This window comes from Crotalus tigris, unplaced genomic scaffold (assembly GCF_016545835.1).
Source record: "Crotalus tigris isolate CLP2741 ecotype Arizona unplaced genomic scaffold, ASM1654583v1 scf7180000017674.1595824, whole genome shotgun sequence".
NCBI classification, from domain to species: Eukaryota; Metazoa; Chordata; class Lepidosauria; order Squamata; family Viperidae; genus Crotalus; species Crotalus tigris.
Window position 1 is genome coordinate 1,166,497 of NW_024096559.1, and position 26,443 is coordinate 1,192,939.

General features: G+C 40.8%; 2 protein-coding genes across 5 annotated transcripts in view; one reads left to right on the forward strand and one right to left on the reverse strand.

Moving 5' to 3' along the window:
• The window catches only part of STAT2 (signal transducer and activator of transcription 2), a 34,325-nt gene extending 18,325 nt beyond the window's left edge, over positions 1-16,000 (forward strand). For 2 of the 4 annotated variants that reach the window (XM_039337360.1, XM_039337359.1), the window contains exons 12-24: positions 1,024-1,044; positions 1,956-2,046; positions 3,329-3,385; positions 5,124-5,207; positions 7,060-7,158; positions 8,289-8,424; positions 8,788-8,837; positions 8,928-9,022; positions 10,099-10,238; positions 11,426-11,614; positions 12,508-12,562; positions 13,689-13,810; positions 14,005-15,702. In XM_039337360.1, coding sequence (XP_039193294.1) covers positions 1,024-1,044; positions 1,956-2,046; positions 3,329-3,385; positions 5,124-5,207; positions 7,060-7,158; positions 8,289-8,424; positions 8,788-8,837; positions 8,928-9,022; positions 10,099-10,238; positions 11,426-11,614; positions 12,508-12,562; positions 13,689-13,810; positions 14,005-14,195 — 1,330 coding nt within the window. In that variant the 3' untranslated portion in view covers positions 14,196-15,702. The other 2 variants (XM_039337361.1, XM_039337363.1) reach the window with 2 other exon arrangements.
• Positions 16,001-16,139: 139 nt separating this feature from the next.
• On the reverse strand, positions 16,140-25,097 carry IL23A (interleukin 23 subunit alpha). Its single transcript, XM_039337380.1, has 5 exons — positions 24,994-25,097; positions 24,090-24,192; positions 19,309-19,392; positions 17,332-17,514; positions 16,140-16,981 (listed from the first exon to the last, which is right to left on the reverse strand). The coding sequence occupies exons 2-5, from the start codon at positions 24,186-24,188 to the stop codon at positions 16,832-16,834; spliced, it is 516 nt and encodes a 171-aa protein (XP_039193314.1). The 5' UTR covers positions 24,189-24,192; positions 24,994-25,097; the 3' UTR covers positions 16,140-16,831.
• Positions 25,098-26,443: the final 1,346 nt, after the last annotated feature.

Genomic DNA, 26,443 nt, shown 5'->3' on the forward strand with positions numbered 1-26,443 from the left:
TTTGAAAGCCAATAGAATAGACTCTATTGAATAGAGCATTGCTATATTGTTTTTGTGATTAATCACTATGCTTTAATTATGTTCAATTCGTAACAATGAAAGTAAACCCTGCATATCAGATATTTACATTATGATTCATAACAGTAGCAAAATTACAGTTATGAAATGGCAATGAAAATAATTTTATGGTTGGGGGTCACCACAACATGAGGAACTGTATTAAGGGGTCGCGGCATTAGAAAGGTTGAGAACCACTGCTTTATAGGAATGACATGTTTGGTCAGGGTTAAAATAAGAAATATATTTTTTAAACTTCTAGAAACCCTAAATGAACTTTTTGCCATACTTGGGACAGAAATGACAACAGTTTTTCAATTTGTGAAAAGATCCAAGTGTGCATATTTGTGAAAAGATCCAAGTGTGGGGGAAGGTTATGGGAAGAAGTGAGATGTATGTAATATAAGCCACCCAGAGTTGCCTTTCCAGGGAAATGGGCGGCATATAAAATAAGTAAGTAAATAAATTAATATCTTAGTGATATTTATTTGCCTGTACTTGTTGCAAGGAAGATTGGGTGTTGCTTTTTTAGATATTCTTTTTTCTATTTTTCTTTTTTCTCTTCTTTTTTCTTTTACACTTTGTATTTCTTTTTTTCTATTCTTTTCTTTTTTCCCCTGATTTCAGTTTGTATTGTTATTAAAACTCTTTAATAACAAGTATTTTTTTTTAAAAAAAAAAAACTCTCTAGGCCAGGTGTGCCCATAATGCAGCCCCACAAGATTGTAAACTGTTAACATTATTTTGTGATTTATATACAATAACTGCTTTATATATTTATATGTGGCCCAAGACTATTCCTCTTCACTTAATGCGGCCCATGCAAGCCAAAAGGCTGGACACCCATGCTGTAGGCTTTATAGATCTTACCATACTTACTAATGGAGCTTGTAGCATTGTGGTGGGAGGGGACTAGATATGGGACCTCACCCATTGATAGATCTTCCTTGTTCTTATCTTTTGCAGGGATGCTACTAATTTGACTGGGTAAGAAATGGCTAAATAAAAGCAATGGGGAATAATGAGCCTTTCCTATCTGGGAGGGTAATGGACCGTGATTCTTAATCTGGAGATTGTAAAGCTTTACTTATCTGATTAATGGAAGAGGAGTTCATAGGGGGACCCTTCAGCTACCTACTTAGAAAGAGATAAATGGGTTATTGGTAGATGTGAGATTTGAAGAACTTCCTTCAGCCCTCAGGCGCATCTCCAAAATCACCTGCTTAGCAGAATTGAAAAGAAAGATGGCAACTGAGATTAGAAAACTGCAGTGGATACAGAGAAGGGGAGACTTTTGGAGAAGGCAGTAGTGTGCCTGCCCTATATAATTTGAGTAAAGCAGAAGTAGATAAGCTCTCGTCTAGGTTCCCATCAAGTTCCCAGTCTGATTTCTTTAACTGAATATTTTTAAAATTATACACTGCTAAATGAGATGTGGTTACAGATGAAACAGCCAGTCTTCAGGGCTGTTTTAATGCCCAAGAATGTCCCTAGATCCTTCATAGGCTCAGTGGGCATTTTTTGAACATAAAAAGATGGGTATCTAGAGTTCAGTGTTTTATTTGGGAGGATGCCCAGACAACAGGAGGAAAGGTTCCTTGGAATGGTAAGGAACCTCCTCAGTTTGTCTTCTAGAAAAATAGTATTTGTGACCGTCGTATATTCACCATGGCAGCTATTTTGTGAATGATCGTTATAGCCATTTTGGGAAAGCATTCATAAATTACTTTCAGAATTCCAAATTTGCCAACTGTTCAAAAAGATTATTATTTTCTCTGTTAAAGCAAGACACTATATCCAAATACATACTATATCTATCTTTGACCAGCAGGAAATGGCATGTGTTGTGACTGATCCTTGTATTTCTACCTTCTCACTCTGTGTCTCTCATTTTGAAGGTTCCGGAGGTTCAATATTTTAACATCCAGTAAAAAAACCTTGACGATGGACAATCAAAAGCAAGGACTCGTTTGTGATTTTAAGTACATTGTATGTATTAACTGAATTTCCAAAAGTTAAAAACTATAAAAGTTTTAATTGAGTAAAGTACCAAGCTTTCGTTGGCTACTGCCAACATCGTCAGGGTTCGTTTAGGTCAATGGGAGAACTTATTTATAGATGAAAAAGCCATCTGCGCCTGACTCGTGGATCTCGTCATGGGTCCTGACCAACCAATCAATGCTCCCTTTGAGGAGCAATGTTTGCAGCCCCCTTTTCTATCATTTAAATGGATCCCCTTGCTCCAACTATCTTTTCTCCTTCCTATGTGGGTGTGTGGGTGTGTGGGTATGTGCGTGTGTGTGTGTGTGTAAAGGGGGAAAGCAGGTGTTGGAATAGATAGCAGGCGTGGGATTGGCAATTGTGCTGATCAGGAATTCTGGGAGTTGAAGTCCACGAGTCATAAAAGAGCCAAGATTGCCTACCCCTGATCTAGTGTTTAACTATTTCAGGAAGTATGCTGTTCCAATATCTGTTACTGTGGCAGCAAAGTGGCATTGCACACATCAAAGCCCCAATTAATCTATAATCCTTCTTCTAAAAAGATGTTAAAATAACGATGCTCTGATAAAATTGTTGTGAGTCGGGAGCATGCAAAACAACCCCGGAGAACTTTTGCTTTTTCATCTGCATAAATGAATGGCGCTGCGATTTTTCCTATGCTTCAGCCTTTTATTTAAATAATCCTTTAAGACAATGTTGAACATTCAACATGCAAGAGAAGAAGTTGAGGGGAAGCTGAAATTGGTGAAAAAAAACCCCAAAATGATTTGAAAGACAGGCTTCTGATCTCACACAAGCACATCAGCTTTCTGCTATTCATTAAAGTAAGGACCTCTTTTTCCAGGTGTTCTATGTTAGTCTGTAAGAAAAACCCCATTCCTTCAAAAGTTGCATTAAAGATGTCCAGCATCAGTGATTCATTTATTTTAAAACAGCTGCATATTTCTTTCAAGCTTACATGGAAGACTAAAAAGATCAGACTGCTTCAGTGAACAGCAGAGAGGTGTTGTGCTTGCAGAAGAAGTCCAACGTTTTTTTAAAACTATTTTCTAAGTGGTCACAATCATAGAAACTAGGTTTGTTTTCTAATAAGCCCTTTTGTTTGTACAACTGAGTAGGATGGTAAGCATTTCTTGATAAAGATAACCTGTTGAAGTGATGCATTTGGAAGGCAATAGATTGGAGAAGACTCAGCAATATATTGATTTGGTTTGATGTGATCTCTGTTCCTTTTCAGTCTTATTAATAAAAATTGTCTTCTCTTTTCAAGTCGCTGAGAGAGCAGAAAATCTCTGGTGCAGGGAAAGGCAACAAAGGGATTAGCGAGGTGAGGTTTCAGTTAGACAACGGGTGATGGTTTAGTGTAAAGATATCCTACATTACTTGTGGACCTGACCATAGATTTGGGGTTAATAATCAATACCCAGAGGCTGTGTTATCCCCAGGAAGTGTTAAGGATCTCCTTCTCGAGGTGGTAGAGCAAGCTTAAAGATTGGGAAACATGTCTCAAGTTAAAAATGAGGAATAATTGCAAATTCCAGTACTTCACTGATCTTTGGCCCCATTGCTTGCACTTCTGTTTATTTACATTCATTTGTGTATAATATTTTCCACTAAAGTAAAAGTTCCTTTAAATAAGGCTCTACTCCTGGTGTCTTCATGAATACGTTTGTGCAATTTTCTTGGAAGTAGTATTGCCTTTTTCCAAGTTGATTTTCAACTTCCCAATATATCCTAAGGCCTGGGAGTCCTTATTCAGATATAAACCAAGTCTATCCCAGCTTTGTTTTTTATTCTGTGGGAAGCTTTATTATTACTGTGGAGGTTCTGGAGTAGGTGATGTATAAATCTGCGTATATAGATAGTCCTTGATCTATGGCCATTCAGTCAGCATCTCTTCCAAGCTACCAGGGTACAGAAAGAATGGTGGTTACTACCAGTCCTCAGAGTTCTGGCTGTCCCAGTACCCCATGATCACATAATCATGATCTGGGTGCTTGACAATCCATTCACACTTAAAATTGGTTCTCAAGCACCCTGTGATCACATGTTCGCCCTTTGCAGCCTTCTCTCCTGACTTTTCCCTAGAAAGTGAGTGGAGAAATTAGCAGGGAAGGTCACAGGTCACCAGGATAAGCTCAACCACCCTCACCCCCAGCATCTCTGTGTTTACACCAGCCACTAGAACACTGTAAGGTCCTGCCTCAGCTATCTACTCAAGAAAGCATGACTCCTGAAACAAGCGTTATTTCAAAAGGATCTTTTACTGAGAGAATGTGATTGCAGAGAAGCCAGTTCCCGTACGAAAACGTTAAACTAATTCCAAATTATTCAGCCCCCACCCCAACACCCCAGTCCATCAGGAACCAATCCGCAGGCATCCAAAGGTGTTTTGAGAACTCCAAGACGAAAGGTTGATAACAAAGTGTTTTCTCAGTAGCAGGCTGAAACCGGCCAGAAAGGAGTCCATCCAGATGGGCCTGGCGGCCCATTCCCCCCTCCCTGTTTCCCACACTAATATATCAAAACAAAAGCAACATATTCTTCAAACCCCAACTAGCCGTCCCCCTTCCCCTTGGAATGGCAGCGTTCCAACAGGGACCTGACGCATACCTTCCCTGAACTGTGCCTGCCAACTGGCAGCAGCCATTTTTACTTACCTGCCTGCAGGCCTGGGACTCGCAACTTCTTACCAACTCCCCCACTTGCTTTGCTGGTGGGAAACCAGCAAGAAACTACCTTGCCTAACAACCATGGCATTCAGTGATAGGACATCAATCAGGATTGCAGGGATTGGCAATGCTAAGCGATGTTGTTGCACTTTGTGACTGCTTTGCTTGGCGATGGAAGTTGTGCTCCTAATTGCCATTATAAAGTAAGGAATCCCTGTACTGATTTCTTTACCTATTTGAATGTATAAACCCAGCGTGTCACCCGCTAAACAGAACACATAAAGGGGATTCTTGTAAGCTTGTGCTGCAGTAAAACCTGAAAGCATAGCCCCACAGTAGTCTCAGCAGCTCTGATCAGTCTTTGTTCATTTTCTCCTGGGGTTTGGACGACAGGGATCATTGTCTGTCACCGAAGAATTGCACATTATCACTTTCACCCTGGACTACTGCTATGAAGGTATCAAGTGCCAGCTGCAGGTAAGAGGATCTTGCTAATTCCATTAAACATAGGAGGGGAAGGCAGCTGTACTATTATTATTACTTCGTGTGGCATGGGGGCGACTTAGGCTGAATTGGAGGAGATCCTGGTTAACTAGGTTCTCCTCTGATCTGTTTCTGATCAGGGATGGCATAAGATGCATCCCTTCGTCTCGGTGGTTATAAAACCAAATGACTCAACGTTTGTTCTTCTTATGAGATGGGCAGCTATATAAACTTGCTATACAGGTAATCCCTGAGTTACGAACGTTCACATAGCGAATGTTTGAAATTAGGCAATACACGCCCCCTAGTGTTTATGAACAAGCCCCGAAATTATAAACGTTGCAGCACTGTGGCAGTTGTTCACCCTTACAAACGACCACAGAGGCACTGCAACATTCACCCTAGTTATTCCCTTCTCTCTTCCCCTCTCCCCGCCTGCAGCCGGGTTTTCATAGACACTAAGATACTCACTGTGGATACTCACCTGGCGAAGATCTAGAATAGACATGTCAAACTCGCAATGTCACAGAGCTTTTTCCCCATTGCCAACAATGGGGTGGGCGCGGTTTTGTTGTGACGCATCTGGCCCACGGGCCGGCAGTTTGACACCCCTGATCTAGAGAGCCTTTGTTTCTGGCCTGTTTGGCTGCTTCAGGCCTTTGGTGCATTTGCAGAGAATGGAGGCCTAAAGTACCGCAAGATCACTTGAGAACAGTAGCACAAAATCTGACGCTTCTGATCTCACTTGAGCTCATGGTACTTTAGGCCTCTGTTCATTGCAAACAGAGGCCTGGAAGCGGCAAAGGGCTTTGCAATAGGAGAGAAGGCTTGAACCATCAAAGCCTATCCTCCATTTGCAAAGCCTTTTGCCATTTTTGCAAAACGTCTTTGCTGGCGAGAACAGAGTCCCGGATTGATGCCCATGTTACTCCCTCTTTCCGTTCTCAACCGCAAAGGCTTTTTCTCAAGTACATTTTGTGTGGAGACTGGAAGCCTGAAGTCCTGCGAGATCACAGCTTCCAGAAGCTTCCAGTCTCAGCGCTCCAAGTGTTTGCAAGCTAGCCGGATGCTTTGAGGCAGAAATTTCATTGACCCAAAGTCTCCCATTAGCTTGCAAACGTTTTGCATGGAGACTGGAAGCTTTTGGGCGCTGTGATATTGTGCGGCGGAGAGGCTGAAGATGAGACAGCTTGCTAGATCTTCGCAAGGTAAGTGACCTGGTGTGGTAGGATGGGGGGGAGCAATTGTGGGGAGCATGAGGTATCTCAGTGGGTCAGGGAGAGGTCTTGAATGGTTTTGAAGCAGGTGGCCTGTTCCATCTCTACCCCCCCATGGCCTTCCCCACCCTGAGCTACCTCATGTGCACTTAACGAACCGCGCATTTGATTAGCAAATGTGTGGGTGAAAGCAGGGAGTGATTGCATTCAAGGTACGCCATTCACGCCGACGAATCCTCGAGTTACCAATGGAATGAGCAGGCTGCATTACATTCGTAACTCAAGGACCACCTGTATAAACAAACATTATCACCTATTTTCTGTATGAATCTGGATTTCTAGACTTTTTTAATGTGACAGAGAAATTAAAATATCTTACTAACTCTTGAAGTAACTATCATCTTCTGCATTGCCACTACACTGTCCCTCCCCAAAAGGACTGCTGAGTACTAAGAACTGGGATGACTATAATCCATTGTGGTTGGAATTGTGTCTGCACATCTTGCTTTCCTGCCACTGAATGGACTTACTAATGCAGCAATGAGTTTTTTGTAGTGTACAATGCCCTGGAGTATCTTTGCACTGTGTTTGTATTGATTCCTTCTTTTCCAAACTTTTTTCTTCATCAGACATCAACCTTGCCTGTGGTGATTGTTTCCAATGCCAACCAGCTCTCCAGCGCTTGGGCTTCCATTTTATGGTTTATTATGCTCAGCACAGATACTAAGGTAAGAACCTGTTTTCTTACAGCTGTTTTCAGAAGTGGGCATTATTGTTCTTATCACTTGTATTGGGACCAACTTTTCTCTATTTTGGATGGGGAAGGCCTCTCATTCTGCTTGCATGAATCATTAGTCTCTAGGTCAGTGGTGGCGAACCTATGGCATGGGTGCCAGAGGCGGCACTCAGAGCCCTCTCTATGGGCACGCACACCATCGCCCCAGTCCTAAGCCTTCAGCTGGGTTTTATAAAACCTTTTCGCTTTAGGCCTCCACCGCCGTGTGCAAAAAAAAAAAAAAAAAAAAAAAAAAAAGTTCAGTCAATTTCAACTCGCAGGAAAAAAAAAAGCTCTTGCAAAGTTGGAATTGATTGAACTTTTTAGTCTCACCCAGTCTGCCGTTACCAATGCAGCCATGCCCACCCAATGGGCCACACCCAGCCAATGGGCCACACCCACCCACCACCCGACGATGCATAAGTGGGTTGCAGTTTGGGCACTCAAGTCTCTAAAAGGTTCGCCATCACTGCTCTAGGTGTTCTCTGAAGGAATCATTTCTCTCATGCTTCCCTCCTGTATGCAATTCAAGAGCACTGAAATCATCCAAAAAAGTTCTGCTTAACTTCCATGTCTGAAAACCTTCTTTGGTAGCACCTTGCCTCAGGACCTCTGTTTCTAGAATCCTATAAATGAGAGTAAGGAGCCTAATAGAAGAAGGATGTTCTTGAGTGCAAGTTACATTCTTTGTTGATGTCCACTTGTCCTCTAGCAGCTAGCTACTGTGCCAGACATATATGGCAGGATACCATCACTTTGGGGATGGAAAGTAACACCTATTCTTATCCCACAACATTTAACCTCTCCGGCGTCTGAGTTTAAAGCAATCCTCCTAATCTAATCTTCCCCCGGGCATGTAAGAGAAAGGTCTCTATGGCCATGGTCAGAGAACTTTCTAGTGGAAACCGATAAGAAAAGGTAGCAAAAAGCTAGTCGGTAATCCCAGTTTCTTTGGACAGCCCAAGGAATTATGTCTCTAAAACTGTTCCTTGTATGTATTCCCTGGGGAGCCTTTGCATGCAGAGGACAGTTTAAAATAAAATGAAGTGCCCGATTAATGCTTTTTTTTTTTTTCCTTCCTAGAACCAACTGTTTTTCTCCAAACCACCAGCTGCCACCTGGATCCAGCTTTCCACTGTGTTGTCCTGGCAATTCTCAGCAGCCACTGAGCGAGGCCTGGACAACCAACAGCTCAAAATGCTGGGAGAAAAACTCTGTGGTAAATTGGGAAGTTTTGTCCATATGGAGATGAAGCAGGGATTTCACTGACATGGACAGGTCTGGGTTGAAAGTCCTGCCCAGGGCTTATTCTGTCTCTGTCTTTTCAGCAGAGAAGTTTAGGCAAAATGGGCATTTATAAATGGTCAAGAGCTGGGAATGTAGACCCAGAATTGATAGTAGTCGTGCCTGATTCATTGGAGAACTGTGTTCAAGGTCTTCAATTCTGCTTCTCAGCAGTTTTCATTCTCCTTGTAATGTGAGACAAGAATAGCACTGTTGTAAGAAATAATGTTCTACTCAGGTACATATCCTTATCAAGGCAGTTATATGGTTTTCTCCTTACTTTTTCTTCCCATCAAAGGGCCAGGTGTGAACTCAGACAGTACCATCACATGGGACAAGTTTTCAAAGGTGAGCCATTGTCCCAGAAACAGCTTCCGGGAGTGTTTGCTCTCCAGCTGCTAGCCTCCTCACTTATCTGTCCTCTTTTCTTTTCTCCAGGAAGCGACAGAGGACAATAATTTCAGCTTCTGGACCTGGGTTGATGGAATCCTACTCCTGATTCAAGAGCACCTGCTTCAGCTCTGGAACCACAAGTAAAGATTGGGGAGAAAGGAAAAGTGATAAAAATTAGGACATCTGGATTATTTCTAGCCTTTGGGGGAGACACCAAATCATACACAGATAGTCCTCAATTGGCAACAGTTTAGTGACCGTTCGATGTTAACAGTGGCACTGAAAAAACTGACTTATGGCCATTTTTCACATGATCAAAATTCAAATGCTTGGCAAGTGACTCATATTTATGACCGTTGTAGTGTCCCAGGGCCAAGTGATCACCTTTTGGGACCTTCTGACAAGCAAAGTCAATGGGGAAGCCAGATTCACTTAACAAGTGTCTTACTAACTTAACAACTGCAGTGATTCCCTTAACAACTGAGGCAAGACAGGTCGCACAATGGGGGAAAACTCACTTAACTGTTTTACTTAGCACCAGACATTTTGGGATCAGTTGTGGTTGTAAGTTGAGGACTATCTGTATTACTTGTTCAGGAGACAGTCCCAAATATCGAGGTAGCAACAGCATCTCTCCTGGATTTAGGAAGAAAATTTCATAACTCTTATCTTGGAAGGCTGGGGATACAGCTTTTTCCCATGGTTTTCACACCACTGTTTTTCAACCTTGGCAGCTTGAAGACACGTGGACTTCATCTCTCAGAATTCCCCAAGCAATATGCTGGCTTGGGACTTGTGGGAGTTGAAGTCCACATACTTTGAAGTTGCCAAGTATTAAAAAAAACAAAACCTGTCCTTGACCTTAACTGAGATTGCAGAAGCCAGGAAAGAGCACAGCGTTTAGGGCAGTGTTTCTCAACCTTGACAATTTTAAGGCATGTGGACTTCAACTCCCAGAAATCCACAGCCAGCAATGCTGGCTGTGGATTTCTGGGAGTTGAAGTCCACATGCCTTAAAATTGTCAAGGTTGAGAAACACTGGACTTTAGGGTTTTTTTGCCTGGAACAGCAGTTTACTAATCGTGACTCTGCAGGTAGGAAACAGGGTTTGAAAAGAAACAGCGAGGAAGAGATGAAACCAAAGCTGTTGGAAAGCAAAGGAGAATGAGTCGTTTTTCCTGATATATATATCTTTCCCATTTCCAAATTTGACTAGTCTCATCATGGGATTTGTGAGCCGCAAACATGAAAAGCGTTTGCTGAAGAAGAAAAGAGCGGGCACCTTCCTAATACGTTTCAGTGAGAGTACCGCCAATGGTGGCATCACCTTTACCTGGGTAGATTTTAACAATGAGGGTGAGTTTTTGGATTCCTACCTTACCTTTCATCATCTTCAGTGATGCCTTACAAAATAGCTTATTCCAGCTTATTAAGCTTTGGCATGGTAATAGACCAGGATTTTTCAAACTGCGCTAAGAACCATAGGGTTCCTTAAAACTAGATGGGGTTCTGTAAAAGACTGAGGGCAATTAAAAAAAAAAAGTCACTCAAAAGCAGCCAATTTTCTATCATTAGACGTTTGTCTCTTTTTAATTTTTTTAAAAAATTTCATCTCCAAAGTTAAAATACAGAATAAAAAGAAAAAAGAAGACATCAACTGCAACCAAAACAACTAAACAAAAAAAAATAATAAATAATGTTTGTACAACAAATAACAAATATATCATCAGCATTAACATTCCACATACAATGTCCACCCTGATTGAATGCTGAAAAATATATTTCAAATATCTGATACGTTCCCCACCCCACTTGCATAACAGGTCTACCACTAGTTATTATTTTCTCATCTATGTTTACTAAAATACTGTGCTACATAAAAAGACGTCAGTAAGGTGGAGATCCTTTGTCCATCTATCAAGTCGACCTACCATCTATTCACTTAAAACAGTGTTTCTCAACCTTGACAATTTTAAGGCATGTGGACTTCAATTCCCGGAATTACACAGCCAGCAATGCTAGCTGTGGAATTCTGGGAGTTGAAGTCCACATGCCTTAAAATTGTCAAGGTTGAGAAACACTGACTTAAAAGAAAACAGTTAACAGGTTTCCTCAAAAACAAAAAGAATCTTCAAAGGCCTCCTGAAGGTGAGAACAATTAACCGGTGGAACGACTTGCCTTCAGAAGTTGTGGCTGCTCCATCACTGGAGATTTTTAAGACGAGATTGGACAGCTATTTGTTGGGAATGGTATAGGACGGGTGTCAAACTGCCGGCCTGTAGGCCGGGCGCTTTACATGGTAATCGCGCCCACCCCATTGCCAGCAATGGCAAAACAGTCCTGATACGTCACGTGACAGTCGCAAATTTGACACGTTTGGTATAGGATCTCTTGCTTGAGCAGAGGGCTGGACTAGAAGACCTTCAAGGTTCCTTCTTCCAACTCTGTTCTGTTGTTCTGAATCCCTCTTCTCATCAAGGGCATGGCCTCCCAGATTCAAATTTCAGGATGGTACAGAAATTTCTCCATATCATTTTTGCAGGTGCTCCCCAGTTCAATTCAGTTGAGCCCTACACCAGGAAAGAGCTGGAGTCCCTTTCTCTACCTGATATCATCCGAGACTACCAGCTCCTGGCTAAGGAGGTCATCCCAGAGAATCCACTCCTCTACCTGTATCCTGACAAACCACGGGATGAAGCTTTCCGTTCTTATTACAAAGAACGGCGGGAAGGTATTAGTGGCTGCCAGTTTCTCCTTAGACATTCTCCACCAGGACTCTATTTACGCCCTGCAACTTAGCTGAGCTGCATTTACCCATGGATGAGTTTATGTGTATTCTGATATTTCCAGAATTGCTGGGAGTTGATACCTAGTAAATGAAATTGTTTGGATAGGGAAGGTTTGTCAGATGGATGATGATGATGGATTATGACGATACGTTACAGAGCAACCTAAATTGTTCCGGAGGGTTTACAGTTTCAAGGAGGCAAAGACAGATGATGCCTCAGATGTGCATTGGCACGGGAAACAAAACTTCAATTAGTAAATATGGGCTCTTTCTTTGTCGTGCAAATTTCAACCATTGAGGCAAAAGATTCACTTTTCCACATGGCATTTCCATCAGAGTTCTTCCAAAGTATTCATCCTATTCTGAATGAAATGATAGTGCAAACATTTATCTCCATCACAAGGATATGCATTTCAGGAATTCTTTCCAGTCTTCTATCGGGTAATGGTTGTGCAGTCTTTGGGCATTTCACTATTTATTGAATATGTTTGTTTGTTTGTATCCTGCCTTTATTTTTTTTAACAAAAAACTCAAGGGAGCAAACATATCCAAACCACTTCCTTCCTCTTGTTTTCCCCACAACAACAAGCCTATGAGCTGGGTTGAGCTGAGGCAGAGAGTGACTGGCCCAAAGCCACCCAGCTGACTTTCATAGCTAAGGCGGGACTTGAACTTACAGGCTCCTTGTTTCTAGCCTGGTGACTTAACCACTACCACAAACCAGCTCTCTGTCAAGGAAACTATGAAGGACATTCTGTTAAATCTGGGGCGAGGATTGCAAAGTATTGATAGTGTTGCTGCTTCTCTGCCCTTCATAGCCTGTTCTTTCTTTCCAGCAAGCATGACGGAACAAAGAAGATACTTGAACCGTCGCCTGATCAGAGTCTCTACGTGAGCAATACCTTCTTCTTCTTTCTTTGCTTCTTTAAGCAGTTGACTGTAATTGTCTCATGCATCACTCCCAAAATGTTTTTGGTTCACCTGAATCCAGTATTCTACTGCGGTCCCACTTCTCATGGGCTCTGTATCTCCTGATAGATGTGAGACGCTGGGCTGAAGAGGAACTTCTGTTTCCTTTCACTGGATTAAAGGCCCTTTACAAAGGCCTTAACTTGGATCCAGAGAAATGCACGTAGACAGTACATCTCATAGAGTTGTCTTCTTTCTTCTTGCCCTCCTTCTAAACCAGTGGTGATGAACCTACGGCACGGGTGCCAGAGGCGGCACTCAGAGCCTTCTCTGTGGGCACGCGCGCCGTCGCCCCAGTCCTAGGCCTTTGACTGGGTTTTATAAAACCTTTTCACTTTAGGCTTCCGCTGCCACGTGCAAAAAAAAAAAAAAAAGGTTCAATCAATCAGTCAATTTCAACTTCTCACGGGAAAAAAAAGACCTTGCAAAGTTGGAATTGATTGATTGACCTTTTTAGTCCCACCCACTCTGCCATTACCACCGCAGCCACGCCCACCCAATGGGCCACACCCACCCGGCACCCGACGATGCATAAGTGGGGTTTGGGTTGCAGTTTGGGCACTCGGTCTCTAAAAGGTTCGCCATCACTGTTCTAAACCATCCCTCAGCTTTTGAGAGAGTTTTGACTAGAGGAAAGAATAGTCAGGAAAGGCAAGTTCAGAAAGCAAATAGCTTCTCTTGTTTATGGAACTCCTTCCTGATGTTATATGTCCTGCACAGCCTTTGGAAGGGAATGAAGGGTTTTCCTATCAAACTATTGTTGCTTGTGCCTTCCACTCAGGGAGGTGCTATCTCAAAGTCTTTTTATGAAAACCAGTTGAGGGGGGCAAACACCTGAACACAGGTTTTTAAAAAAAATGGAGAAATAAAATCTGAGCTGATTGCCTCAGTCTTAAAAAAAGGTTTTAAGAGGTTTCAGCTGAACTTCTTTAGCAAGAGAATTCCCCAACTTGGGTGCCATGGCAGAGAAGACGCTGTCCTCTCATCCCATACTGAAGGTGGTAGAAGGCTTCTTTTTTCCTTTCTCCTCTAATTCACCTCCATCCAGGCAACCAGGGGAGACTCAGACACCAGAGGCAAAGGAACTACTCCCTATAAGCAATGAGCCGGTCACTGATGAATTGGAGAATCCTGAGTATAAAGTGGAGGATCTTCTGATTGCCAAGGAAGGTAAGTAATGGATCTGGGCCCTCTTAAGTTAGGCAATTGTTATCCCAGAAGTAATCCTTTTGAGACTATGGTTGCAGGATTTTTTTGTTTGTTTGTTTCCATTTTCCCTCTTTTCTTTTGGAACTCTCTCATTTGTCTTTGTGATTTTAGTTCGGCTGATTTGCTCTTCCTTCTTTCCTTTTCTTTTTTCTTAGATCCTTTTCTTTTCCAGTCAGATGAAGAGCAGCAACCACTCCACGAACCTTTCAACCTCCATGAGATTCCACAACTGCATGTGGATGACCCAGTTTTCCAATGTCTGCTTCCTCTTGAGAATACAAGCACTGGCATTTCTGGAAATGATATTGAGGATTTAATGAACCTTTATGCTAAGGTAGAAGTATAGTATATGTAGGCCTGATCCCTTCATATTTTTGTGTAAACCAATGAGTAATTAGGTTTTAGTTGTAAAATTAATATAAAAAGAGCAGTAGACCCACAACATAAGTGAATTTAGCTGGCAGCCATAGTTTTGTATTTTTACTTTTTATTTTTTTTATTCATCAGATTGATATGTCTGCCCATCTCTGGGCAATGTTTCTACTACCCAGCAGAAATATATTTAAAGTGGCTTCTGAGAGAAATGCCAAGATTATTTCCCAAAGACAGACAGATACACACACAATTCTCTATATGTCCTTTATTCCCCCCATTCTTTCTTGCCTATAATATACAATCAAGGGCATTGACTCATATAGGAAAAAAATTACTCTGGTTTCTCTTAGCTCACGGGTCAGCAACCCGTGGCTCCGGAGTCACATGCGGCTCTTCGAGCATTTCCTGCGGCTCCCAGCCTTCTCTGCCATTTGCAGAGAGAGACAGAGAGAGGCACTTGTGCTTCTCTCTCTCTCTCTCTCTCTCTCTCTCTCTCTCTCTCTCTCTCTCTCTCTCTCTCTCGGTGGGTGGTGTGTAAAAAGAGTGGCCTCATGCTGTTCTCGGATGAACTGACAAGCTTATTGGGCGAGGCTCCTACCTTGGCTGCGTCTCTGCAGGAAGCAGGAAGGGCAGGAGAGAGCCAACCCAATAAGAATGTTTGTCAGTTTGTTGGAGAATAGCCTGAAACCAGCTTGCCAGGTGAGCAGAAGATCGGAGAGAGAGAGGGAGAGAGGAAGAGGAAAGAGAAAGGGAGAGAGAAAAAGGGAGAGGGAGAGGAAAGGGAGAGAGAAAGACAGGAAAGAGGGAGAGGGGGAGGAAACACAGAGAGAGAGAGAACTCATGCACAGCAGCCTCTATTTCTTTTTAATTAAACTCTTCAATCAAGCTCCTCATCCCTTGCGTTTGTGCACACAAGTTTTGCGGCTCCCAATGTTTTCTTTTTTCTGGGAAATGGGTCCAAGTGGCTCTTTGAGTGTTTAAGGTTGCAGACCCCTGTCTTAGCTCCTCTCCACAAATCTTTGGATAAAAGTTTATCCCATAAATTGCCACTACAGGTCTATCTTTAATTGTGCCTGGATTAGGGCAAAACTAGAGATGTAGGGTTGGACAACTGGTAGAATTGTTGAACCCTTCCTTCCTTCCTTCCTTCCTTCCTTCCTTCCTTCCTTCCTTCCTTCCTTCCTTCCTTCCTTCCTTCCTTATATGCACATCCTTATAGAACTCATGAAAGCTGAAATTCACTGACTTCCAAAAGGCTTACATGTTGACTGACTCTTGATTATAGTTGGACCAGGTTAAGAAAAAGTCAAAGGGTAAATTGGGGTCCTTTTGAATTAATGGCTCAGCATCCATCTAGTTTATTAGCAGGTGTGTTTGTTTTAAAAATAAAATATCACAGTTGCCATTTGCTAGAATTAGAATTACCATGACGGTAATCAATGACGTAATACTGAGCTTTCATTTCTGTTTGTCTTGCCTCTCAGCTATAAATTTGTAAATAAAGAGATGCTACAAAATATGGCTTCTGTCTGCATCCTTTATGGGAAAGTGGCCTGGTCAAGCTGCTCTGGAATTTCCCTTCATTTGGAGAAGTGGCAGGGACCAACCAACCAGATCAAACTGTACTTTGGTAAAATTGAGCAAATACAAGCTACATTCACGCCAATCCTTTCCTGAAATACATGTGTGTAATTTTTACTATCTTCTGCAACTCTGGGATCTCTGTCCTTTTATTCACTCTGTTTATTTTAATAAAACATTCAGATAATTGTCAAATTCCTGGCTTTCATATTTCTGTCCTGTCCAGCATGAGGCACTGTTTGTAGATACAGATGTAGAGGTATGCAATAATAAATTGTAGGGATGTTGACACTGGCTTACTATTATGCAGCAAGCATAATTTCGTCCAATTTTTACAATCCTCGCAAAGTTTGGCAAATTCTGATTTACTATAAAACGTTGAAATGGAAGTGTTAATGTGGGACACCACCAGGGAAAGGGAAGGTTCCAGGAAAATGTAGTGGGATTCTAGGCCCTCTACCAATGATGCCCCCATAGCTCCCATCATCCCAGTACTGTATGAGTTCACACAGCATTCTGCCCTGTCCCTGTAGGATACTAGAGGGGAGGGAGAAGTCTCACCTCTGTGTCCTTTTACCATTTATGGAACTGTTCAATACATTTCAATAACACAAATGCAGATTTTTTATTGCAGTCGGTCATACAAAACACTGTTCTCATAATCCCTCAAAAGAGGATGAACATAACATTTTACATTGTAAATGAAAGTGAGAGATTCTTGAATGATCCCCACTTTTGATATTAACAGTTGGCCCTTAAGTTTTCCTATCATTCTTGGTCACTAGCACAGCCGTGCTCAACAGGAATTGAGCCATATAAATAAAAATAAATACATTAAATAAGTATATTAAATAAATAAGAGCACATAATGACACACCTTGTTTCTCCCAGGTCACCCTCCCCCAACTATTCTTGTCTCGTTGATTTTTGCATTCCCAGGCAATGAATTGTATCTTCTGGATAATGTGGAAGTACATGAAGGTTTGTAATGAAATATTCTCCCTCCCACCCTGGCATTATTCTAGCTCAGAGAGTTACATTCTTATTCAATGCTGCACAGTGGGCAAAGACCCGTGCCATCAAAATTGCAAACAACTGTAGGCGCTGTAAGATGACATCCACCACATGCGATTCCTCCCATGCTTGTATTTCTTCGGCTCGACTTCTGCTTTCATACTGTAGTTAGAAAAGGACATAAGTCAGATCTGCATTTTACCCAATTCTCAAGGTGTCAGTCCTTGTGAATGCTCATCCTGGTGATGGGGTTTGGATACTCAAGTTAGAGGAAAATAATTTGGCACAATCTGAGCTGGTGACTAAACAGGGCCAAAGGGAGACATTTGGAGCTATAGGTCCTCTTCGGGAATTGTGCAACTCTTGTGTTTACCCTATGAAAGTGGCTACGAGAACCGTAAGGGTAAGGGAAATAATTTTCCTCTTTGTAAAAATAGGGCCTTTCCTAACATTGTTAGTGCCTCCTTGACCAGTAGTCTTCAACTGAAAAAAGTGACAACTAGTCCTTACACTTGCATTGTTGCAATGTCCCTGTAATCTGTTCCCTTTGCCTCATAAACATACTTTACCTTTGGAAGGAACTGCAACAAATTAGTCACAGCAGTTCGTAGCCCAGTAGTAGTATCTGATTTTGAATACTGTGTCAGAAGTTCCTGATAACGTTGAAGGGCCCGATGAATCTTCACCAGACATAGCTAAAACAGAACAAAAGCTAGTGGTCATTTTAATTTGATCCATCAACCAGATTTGGAGATCCCTCAGTAGAGGGAACTTATTCAAAGCTAAAGGCTTGCTTGTATGGCCCTCTTTAATGTGGCTGGGGAACTCTGTGTCATAGGTGCTTTTAACTGTCCCCAATTTGGTGGGCTCAAGACCCAAAAGAGCCAATAACACAGGTCCCTAGACAACACACGCAAGCCCTTACATACTATTAAACATTAAACACTCTTCTCCACAGCTGCTACTCCTACTAGAACTGCTTGTGAGTACTGCTAGAGAAAAGCATCCCTTTCAAGTTGCTTCAGCCTGCCCCACACCCCTCTCTCTTATCTCCCCTTCCCCCTCCCCCTACTCAGCTTTTATAGGTAACCTTGCCTTGCTGAGGTGAGGAGGGCACTTAAAGAGACAGGCAAAAGCAGCACAGGTGTGTGATCATCTCCCTCCTCTACCCCACCCCCTGTTCACTTTTAAAATGCCAGACTCAAGCCTGCTTTTAAAACACATCTTTTAGAATAGGCCAAGCTGACTGAGGAATTCTGGGAGCTGAAATCCACAAGTCTTAAAGATGGAAAGTTTGGAGACCTCCACTAAATATAAGAAAGATTGAGGGGAAAAGAAGAAGGGGACAGACAAAGAGAATGAGATGGCTGGATGGAGTCACTGAAGCAGTAGGTGAGAACTTAAATGGACTCCAGAAGATGGTAGAGGACAGGAAGATCTGGAGGAACGTTGTCCATGGAGTTGTGATGGGTCGGACATGACTTCGCAACTAACAACAACTAAATATAAATGATGAAGTCTGACGGGGGTTGCTTACTGAAGGAAATGAGATCAGATATGTACTAATTTTTCTCTTGTCATGCAAAGTTGGAAATTTATTCTTCCATTTTGGCTCTCTTTTTCGATTGCCAGCTATAAACATTGTCCCTTCCCATAAAGGCAGCCTTCACATTCATCAGCTAAAAGGACAATCCTGCAAGTATACCACAAAAGATTTAGTATTAGCCTGATTCTTCAGACTTTCTCATGAAGGCTCTTTGAGAATGAGATGCATACTCTGCCTACTTTACTGTGTGTATCAGGCAAGTCATCTTTTAGGGAAATCACCTTATCAATGAGAGGGGCATCATATACATTTAATAAAGAAGGATAGGATAGGATAGGATAGGATAGGATAGGATAGAAAATAGAATAGGAATAGGAATAGGAATAGAATAAAATAGAATAGAATAGAATAGAATAGAATAGAATAGAATAGAATAGAATAGAATAGAATAGAATAGAATAGAAATTCTCTATTAGCCAAGTGTGATTGGACATACAAGGAATTTGTTTCTGGTGCATAAGCTCTCAGGGTACATGCAAGCAACAAGTGATAAATCATGATCATAATCAAAAAATTTCCTTAGAATACAATTTAAGCACTATTGTTCTATGTTTGTACAATTATCTCCATAATTTACAATGCCTGCTTAGTATCATTCAGCCATTATTTAAGTAACGCCTGTCTTCATAACTTATTATTTTTGAACCGTTACAACTGGATGATTTTAGAAACTCCCTAGATCACTATTGGAGAAATGATCTAAATGTATATATATATAAAAAACAAACAGTTTTAACTGTCTTAACTGATTTGCAACTGTTCTTGAATTAGTAAAAAACCACCAAGATTACAGAAATCACAATCCATAGAATGAAGTAATGTTTTACTATTTGTGATGTTTTTGTGCTTTTCAATATGGTTTGTTTTGGATAGAAATAATTACCATGCTATTCTTTCCCAGGGAATCTGGATCACAGTGATCGTTGCATTCAATTCGCTGAGGAAGTGAAATAGTTAAACTTTTTTCCTAGGGGAAAAAAATAAAGGCACTAAATATAAAGAAGTACATCGAGCATACTTAAAATAGAACTAAATGTTGGAATACAACCATCCCTACCATATACAACTTATCTTTAATCTTGTTCCCTTGTTTTTTTTTTCTGTTCTGAAATAATATTGAGTAGAAAATGTCTGTCTATTCCCCTCCATACCGTTCTCTATATGTGTTCAAATAAAGACATTGTTTTTTGAGCATTTGGATTTGGATATCTGCAAAATTAAATGACCCCTTCCAGGTCTACATTTCTAATTTTTTATGAGAAGGACTAGGCCGGGAGACAAAAGCTCACATGATCATAGACTTTCGGCCAAACATACTTTCAGCCAAATCCACTTCACAAGTGTGATGGTCATAAAATGAGGAGAGACCCTCTCCCAAATTATAGGTTTCTTGAGTTCTCAGAAAAAAGGCAAACTAAAATTTAATAAATGATTACACTAAGAAAGATCAAATGGAAAACATGAGCAAGATAGTTTACTTTCAGCAGTTCTAAGAAATGGGCCTTGTCACCTCTGTAGGTTATGACAGTTTAAGAAAAGCTGAATTGCAAAATGTGATCTTCCTCTGAATCTGGTCACAAATAACAAAATAACAGACACAGAGAGATGGACAGAAGAATACAAGTGATCAGAAAAATAAAAAATCGGTCTCAGATGACAATTCAAAGGTAAATCCAAATTGATCTTGAAAATGGGTAGGACAAGTAGCTTAATAGTATGTTGATATTTGCTCTTCATTTGCCTTCGGTTAGGGAGGAGACCCTCACTTTATCATACTTGCTATATTTTTCTTCATTTTAAATGTTTTATTGTAATTTCTCGATTTATTGTGAACCACCAAGAGTCATTAAGAGTCAGCTGGCATACAAATTTAATATATTATGGTTTATTGCAAAGTCAGCCAGATGTTTAAACTGAAGTTGGCATTTTTATCTGCCTATAGAACTAGATAGGGATATGATGATGATGATGATGATGATGATGATGATGATGATGATGATGATGATGATATATACAGCAACATGAAACCGCAGCTACCAGTTCTTTAGCTGGTGTTAACTCTCATTCACATCAAATTCTTCCCAAGAACCTAAGATGTTATAATGTATTGGCATGGTATATATGTAGATCTGAACACTATGGCCTTGTGTAATTAACAAATTAACATTTAATAATATTTATAATTAATTAAATTATTAAACTTGTAATTTTAATTCTATTATGTTAAATAATTACTAATAAATAAATAATATCAAACAACAGCATCTGCCTAACCCCTCCCTATCCCTTGGGAAGGACTAAAAGTGCCCAAAATGTCAAATCCAGTCTAAACATCTGGCTAATTGTGTAACCAACCAGATTTATTCACTAGAAAATGAAATAATGTCCAACAAGATGTCATACACATGAAGCATACTACAACTCTTGATTTAGGTTAATTGTCTGAAACTCATTGAGCAGAGCCTTAGCTGCAGAGGAACTTCAGGCACCTAAAAATCATTTTATCTCAGATTCATGAACCTGAATATTTTCAGTTATGCTACATCAGTGTGGCTAAGCATTGGGAAAAGGATGTTTTTCCCCCTTAGTCATGTGAACACAGGGGCCAGCCATGCTGCAATACTAGAGTAACAAGTAAAGAAAAGCAGGAGTTGCATCAGAATATGTGGTTTCAAAATGAAAAGCAATAAGATTGAATATGAAGCTTTAAAAAAAGATATTAAGTTACAGGTGGGGAGAGTTATATTAAAAATATTGGAATCAGATTTGCTTTATAGGGGATGAGAATGTTCTAGATAAGAGCAAAAGTGATGGAAGATTTTCAGTAAACTCTTTTACGTGAGAATATTTTGGAATGGCTTTCTCAATCAATATTTGCTTTCAGATTTGGATTTTGTTTCACTTTCTTCATCAGATGTGCTGATGGATGTACAATATTGGGAATTTTATTCTGTATTCACTCTTGGTTATATTGGTTCTTGGGTAGTAGGTAAAATGGCTGTCTGATGATGACCTCTCATTTAATGTGGGAAAAATTAAGGGAAGCAGTTGGTAGATTCCCCTGACATCACCTGCAAGTGGAAAATTGCTCTTCCTGAAGAATACTGGTAGTTCTCAACTTACAACATTTAGGGACCATTCGAAGCTACAACAGCACTTAAAAAGTGACTTACAACTGGTCCTCATGCTTAAGACTATTGCAGCAGCCCCATGGTCATGTGATCAAAATTTGGGCATTTAGCAGTTGTTCAGGTATTTAAGACATTTGCAGCATCCCAGGGACATGTGATTGCCGTTTACGGTCTCCCCAGCCAGCTTCTGAGAACCATAAACGATCAGATGATTCACCTAATAACTTCAGTGATTTGTTTAACAGTTGTGGCAAAAATGGTTGTAAAATTGGGCACAGCTCCCTTAACAGCCACCTCACTTAACAACAGAAATTCTGGTCCCAATTGTGGTCATAAGGACTGCCTGTATCTCTCAAAGCCTGGTACTGTGTTACCTGATTAGAAGGATAGTAGACCGGAAATGGAGGTAACAGATAGAAAGAAAGGAGCTAAACTGTTACTCCCTGTCTATCATCCATTTGAGGGGCTAGCTAGCAGAAAATTGAGGGGGCTCTTATTCTTAATCATGTGTCTTTGTGGTTCCTGGAAGACAACAAGAATCATATTTTCAAGGGAACCCTCCCAACTTGTTCTACTTTAGGTGACAGAGGGGGTTGTGTGGTCATTTGAAAGCTAGTTGTGTAGAAATTAGGTTTTCTTTCCTGCAGTCCAAGTTAATATAACCAGGGAGGATGAATGAATAAGGAATGAGAATGAATGAATGAATGAGCGAATGAATGAGTGTGTATGTGTGTGAGAGAGGGAGGGAGGGAGGGAGGTCTGCCTGGGGAGCTTAAAATTGCCTATAGGACTGCAAATCCCATCCCCAGCTTCATTGTGTAATTATTTTCTACGGCAGAACATATGCTGGGAGAAACATAAAAATGGTATTTTAATCTTGTCTACAGTATATAAAGAGGCATAAGGAATCTTTTAACAATTAGAGAGGCATCTTTCTGTTGGGGTTAGCAGGCTATGAGGAAGAGCTTTTACCTGGAGCCAATTCACGGCAAGTGTGATTTTAGGATATTCCCAATTCTTACCTGATTTTTTTCATAATAAGATAATGCTTCAAGCCTGTTTTCAAATCTTGTCAATTTTCCCATGAAATGCCCCCTTTTCAATACTTTCTCCTGTCAGCCACAGTTTCATTCCATACAGCATTAACCTTGTGAACTCTCAAGCTTCCTCCTTCTGTTATATATTCAAGATGGACAGTATTTAATATTTATTTGTTATGTATATGTAAGGGTGTGGGTCTATACATATGTTGTATATAGTATGTTTAGGTGTGTGTCATGTATGTGTTTCACTTTGAGAGCGGGCAACTAAATTTCATTTCTGATGTGTGCCATTGTGCACACAGTAAAAAAAAAATGACAGTAAAGGTTATCTCTCTCTCTAGAACCCTGAAAACAACCCCCTTTCCTCAGCCAAATCCTTCTCCTTAAGCAAAAAAACAAAACAAAACACACACACACACAAAAACACACACAAAAAAAACTCAGTTGTGGGGTCCTTGTCTGAAAGAAAACTACCAAGCTCAGAGAGCACCCATAATTTAGCCCTGAGCTACAAATATTCTCTTCTATCAATAACTCAGTTGAAAGTGGCCTTCCCTTCATCTTGCTCCTTTCCTTAGTGAAGGGATGCATAAAGAGCCCAGTCTGACAGGCAGCTGAACCTTCCAATCATTGGCGACTTTAACATTATTAAACATGAAATCCAAATTGATCGTGTTTAGCTATATTTGGTGCTAGAAACGTACATGATGCTTCTGACCTGACTCCACTAAAGGGAAAAAAATGATTCAGTTTGGAGCCTTTTACTCTTGTATGTCTCTTGATCAGGAAGATGCCACACACCCCAGCCTTAGGCTAAGGAAAACTCTTCCAGAAAATCAGACCAAGCATAGCTCTCTGAATCAGGAGAAGATGTATTTATCTTTCCACACACATGCCTTTCATGCTCTTAAATGAAATCAGGCACCTCGTGGCTATCATTTGCATTACAGGAAAGAAAAAGTCCACTGGAGAATTTTTTGATTCAATATGAATGGGGTTGGGATTTGGATCAGAATTTTCCTAATCCAAACTCCAACCCCACTCACAGAACTGCTAAAGCCATCTTTTTGCAACCCTCTAAGTCATTTCTTTGCTTAACCAGAGTTTATTAAATAAATTACAACTAGCTGGCTTGATACAACACGGTAAATCTTAAACCATAGCTTACAAAAACTACAGGGATGCATCCAAAGTTTTCAGTTTAGTGCCCCACCTCTACTAGGAGTTATCAACCATGATGCTCCATCATAAAACCGTAGCCCCATTCAGATCACTCAACTGAGAGGAAAGCCCAGTCATTTCCAACTAACTAAACCCAACAAACATTTCAATTTGCCAAAAGGAATTAATAAAAGCCTATACAATTATATTCATTTTGGGGTTCTCCCTATATACTGCACCCCTTTTCCCTGCACAGACTTCCTATCTGGAATTTGGTCCCACTGCATTCTGTGAAGAAGTCGAAGCATTCTCCTTCTGTTTCTACTCACCACCTTAGTCACGTTCAGCTTCTGCAGGTGCTCAAGGACCTGTTGTGAGGCAGTTTTGCAACCCTGCCAGTCTATATCACTTTCCCGGGACAGCGTCATTCCTCTGGAAGCAGTAAATAGGAGGAGGAGGAGGAGAAGGAGGTAAAGAAAGGTGCTCTGGAAGGGATGCCATAGGTTGAGCATCATCTCTGAAGGTTTTAGACTGAACCTGAAGTGATGCTGGAGGATCTTGTTTGATACTGGGAGTCAGAGGAACCAGGATCATATTTATCTTGCTGCTATAGGTGACTCAGGCATATAGTGGGGAATTCCACCCCAGAGAGACAGGTGGGGGTGGTATTGCAAGTGCACTGATGTCAGGGATCAGAGTGGCCTGATATGGCCAACAATTAGGGTGACAGAGCTGAGTCCACCAAAAAAAGCAGAAGTGATACCCGTTTTTGGGCTCTCCAAAGATCAGTAACCTCAGAGATCAGCTCATTTGCCTAATGATGCCTTTGGGCAAATCATAAATCCCCATTTCTCTCCCTACCTGTAAACATAAATACAGAGAAAAACCCCATAGTATTTTTGGGATCCCAGCTAATATCTATTTCAGAATTAGAAAATGATTGTGGGAGAGGAAAACAAGAATCTAATCTCCTGTCCTCCAAGTGACAGTAACTCAGAAGACCTTTTACTTCTCCTTGGGGAATTGAATGCTTTTCTATCCACCCCAACTTATATTATTAATGTTTCTGTTTATGTATTTGTTCTGTTCAAAAACAGAATAAAATTTGGCAATCTGAGCTAAAAAAATCTATAAATGTATAGTGTCCGCAAAGAATTTGTACATTGTCCAGAACACTAGACAGAAAGAGAAGAATCTAACAGTTCTTATCAAAATATAATAAACTGACAAAACCTCAGCCTAATTCTCAAAAATCAGAATCCATCTTATAACTCATAAATATAGTTCATAAATTCAACCAAGCAAAAGAGGCACACGTGACCCCGGGGACACTGCCGCCATCATAAATATATAAACCAGTTGCCAAGCATTTGAATTTTGATCATGTGACCATGGGGATGTTACAACGTTTTGAAGTGTGAACTGTTGTAAGCTGTGGACTACTACATTGATTACTGGTATTTGTTTGTGTTTGGATTAGCCTCATCCAAGCCTGCTAAAGTCTCCTAAAGGAAACCTGAGAATGGAGTCTCTGATCACTGAGGACCAAACCTCTTTGGCCTCCAAGCCATTCATTTATGCCACTTTTCCCCATCATAGGATCTTTCCCATTGAGTCACCATACTGGTGTGACATTTCATGTCCCACTGTCAGTTCCCGTCCAGCCTCTGGGGTTTCTGTTCTGATTAGCTGATGAATGGCGCTCTTCTTATTTTATGCCCCCCCCCCATTGTATGATTATTGATAGATTTCTCTTGAGATTTTCGTTTCTTTTTGTTTTGTTTTATCTGCTTTGCTGGAGGAAGGCGGCAGACCATAGAGATAGAGCATGATTAGAATGGCAGCAGACAAGGAAGATCAGAGTGCTGAGTTATCTGATTTAAAATTTCTGACACAATGAAGGCATAATAAATGGTTTAGTATGACTTGACCCCCTTACTATGAGTCCAGCTCCAGTGACTCTGCATGAGTCCTTGTTCTGAACTTCCTAATGTATTCACAACAAGGCCAGTGCAATGTTAAGACCTGCGGAAAACAGCAGCTTCCTCTCCTGATCTGTACTTGGCAACTCAATGCAAAGAATTCTTTACTACTGCACAGCTGATTGGAAAAAGGCAAGGAGAGGAAAAGACATCATGCAGAGAAACAACAGGCAATCGTACCTTCAACGGATGCTTCACTTTCACAATATGCAACATTTAATTATTGTCACGGCAGAGTAGCTATTCTTTTGCATGGGTGTATTCTGCCAGCTTGGGAATAATTGGTTTAACATTCCACACAACAAGAGACGGAATCCAAGCATTTTGATTGTCAGTCTTGCATATTAGGTATTTTGTGTTGATTCCCACTCCCACTCACCTCCTCTCTCTCAGTGATTCTCAATCTGGCTGGGGAATTCTGGGAGTTGAAGTCTAGGTATCTTTTTTTAATATAAATTTTTATTAAGTACAAAGAAAAAAAAGAATTAAAAACACTGAACATGGTAAATCGCCTTTGACTGACATCTCAGTCCATGTTGTACATTAATTACATATATCTATATACAAACTATACATTTCTGGTCTCTATCTTAACTTATCTCTTTATTTGTGACCTCCATTTATTCCATATTCGATAAAAATTCTGTTTCTTCCTGATTTTTTAATCTTTTAGTTATCCTATCTAGTTCTGCGCAATACAT

What these genes read in the sequence shown, in the direction of transcription:
- IL23A (XM_039337380.1), bottom strand. Translation starts at nt 24,188, where the DNA reads ATGACGCTGTCCCGGGAAAGTGATATAGACTGGCAGGGTTGCAAAACT. An exon ending in CCCTGGGAAAGAATAGCATG is followed by an intron (nt 17,515 to 19,308) that starts GTAATTATTTCT and finishes GTTCTGTTTTAG; the next exon opens with CTATGTCTGGTGAAGATTCA. An exon ending in GGGACATTGCAACAATGCAA is followed by an intron (nt 16,982 to 17,331) that starts GTGTAAGGACTA and finishes TTCTAACTACAG; the next exon opens with TATGAAAGCAGAAGTCGAGC.